The following is a 1,309-nucleotide window of genomic DNA, read 5'->3' as shown; positions in this document are numbered from 1 at the left end:
AAGGAATGTCCTTTAGGGACTCTTTTATAAAAAGGAAGCATTTCATTGCTAAAAATACTGCTAGAAGTTCCAAAGTTGGGAGGGATTTTCCCTACAAAGGAACCATTTTCGCTTTGGCAAATACCAGGGATGAATTTCCATCCTGTACACCATATATCGCAAACCCACATGCGACTTTAGACGCATCACAGAAAAAGAATAATTTTGTATCCTTTTCTTCATTTATAACCCTTCTAGGGATAGATACAGAGTCTAACGCTGATAAATCTCATACCTTGAGGAACTATATCATCCCAATTCAGTTTTTGTCTCCATATTTCTCCCATCAATAAACGACCTCGCACTGTCACAGGTATATACAGAGACAAAGGATCAAATACCTTTGGGGTCTCCGATAATATTTTCCTCTTAGTTGATGCGTCCAAGTCGCATGATGGTGGGGAGACTCTTATAGAATCTTGGACAGGGTCATATTGATACTCCAGCACCGTTTCCCAACCAGAATCGAATCCTGATAGCGTTGCATCTGCCTCCATTTTCTTTTGGAGTGTTACACAGTTGGAAGTGCAAGACTGTAAATTAAAATTTCCCTTCTGCAGAAGCTCTCTCGCAGAGATATACAAATCAGATAGATTTTCTGCATTATTCGCAGTTTTCATTAGGTTGTCAACATAAAAACTGGATTTCAGTGCCTCCAAACATTCATCCAAAGGGAATTTCTCTGCATGAAACTTTAACACGTAATTTAAACTAAAAGGGCTTGCATTGAAACCAAAAATAAGGGTTTTGTACCTGTAGCAATGTAATTTCTCACCTTTCTTCAGAAAAAAGCAAAACCGATTACGATCCTTTTCCGATGCCAGACGAATCATCAGAAATGCTTTTCTGATGTCAGCCAACAAGATATATCGGTTTGTTCGGAATCGGATCATCAATTTTAACATGTCGCTCATCAGGTTCACTCAGGATATGCTGCTTCGTTCAATGATACTGAGCCCTTATGTTTATAAGAACAATTAAATACCGGTCTCACCTTGGTAGTAGTCTGGTCTGTTAGTTTTAGCACTGGCCTATGGGGAATCCATATATAGTTTTTAAATTGTTTGGGAGGCACAATTATTTCTTCAATAATACCCTCGTCTTCTTGTTGTTAAAAAACTTGCAGATACTGATTATACAAGTTTTTCTTCTCCAGATCCTTATTAACCTTTTCTAGCATCCGAATAGCAGCATTGTAATTAGAAGGTACCGATTTTAATTTATCTTTATACCAATGAAGTTGTACATGATAGAGACCATCTTTGTATGT

General features: G+C 37.7%; 1 protein-coding gene across 1 annotated transcript; it reads right to left on the bottom strand.

Annotated features, from left to right (window-relative positions):
- Positions 1-233: 233 nt before the first annotated feature.
- Positions 234-944, bottom strand: LOC145266643 (uncharacterized). Its single transcript, XM_080122568.1, has one exon. The coding sequence runs from the start codon at positions 942-944 to the stop codon at positions 234-236; it is 711 nt and encodes a 236-aa protein (XP_079978694.1).
- Between the last annotated feature and the right edge of the window lie 365 nt (positions 945-1,309).

This window comes from Euprymna scolopes, chromosome 41, assembly GCF_053919585.1.
Source record: "Euprymna scolopes isolate OS-2025 chromosome 41, ASM5391958v1, whole genome shotgun sequence".
In the NCBI taxonomy this organism is placed as follows: Eukaryota; Metazoa; Mollusca; class Cephalopoda; order Sepiida; family Sepiolidae; genus Euprymna; species Euprymna scolopes.
The sequence above is the reverse complement of the archived record's forward strand: the minus strand, read 5'-3'. Positions and strand labels throughout refer to the sequence as shown.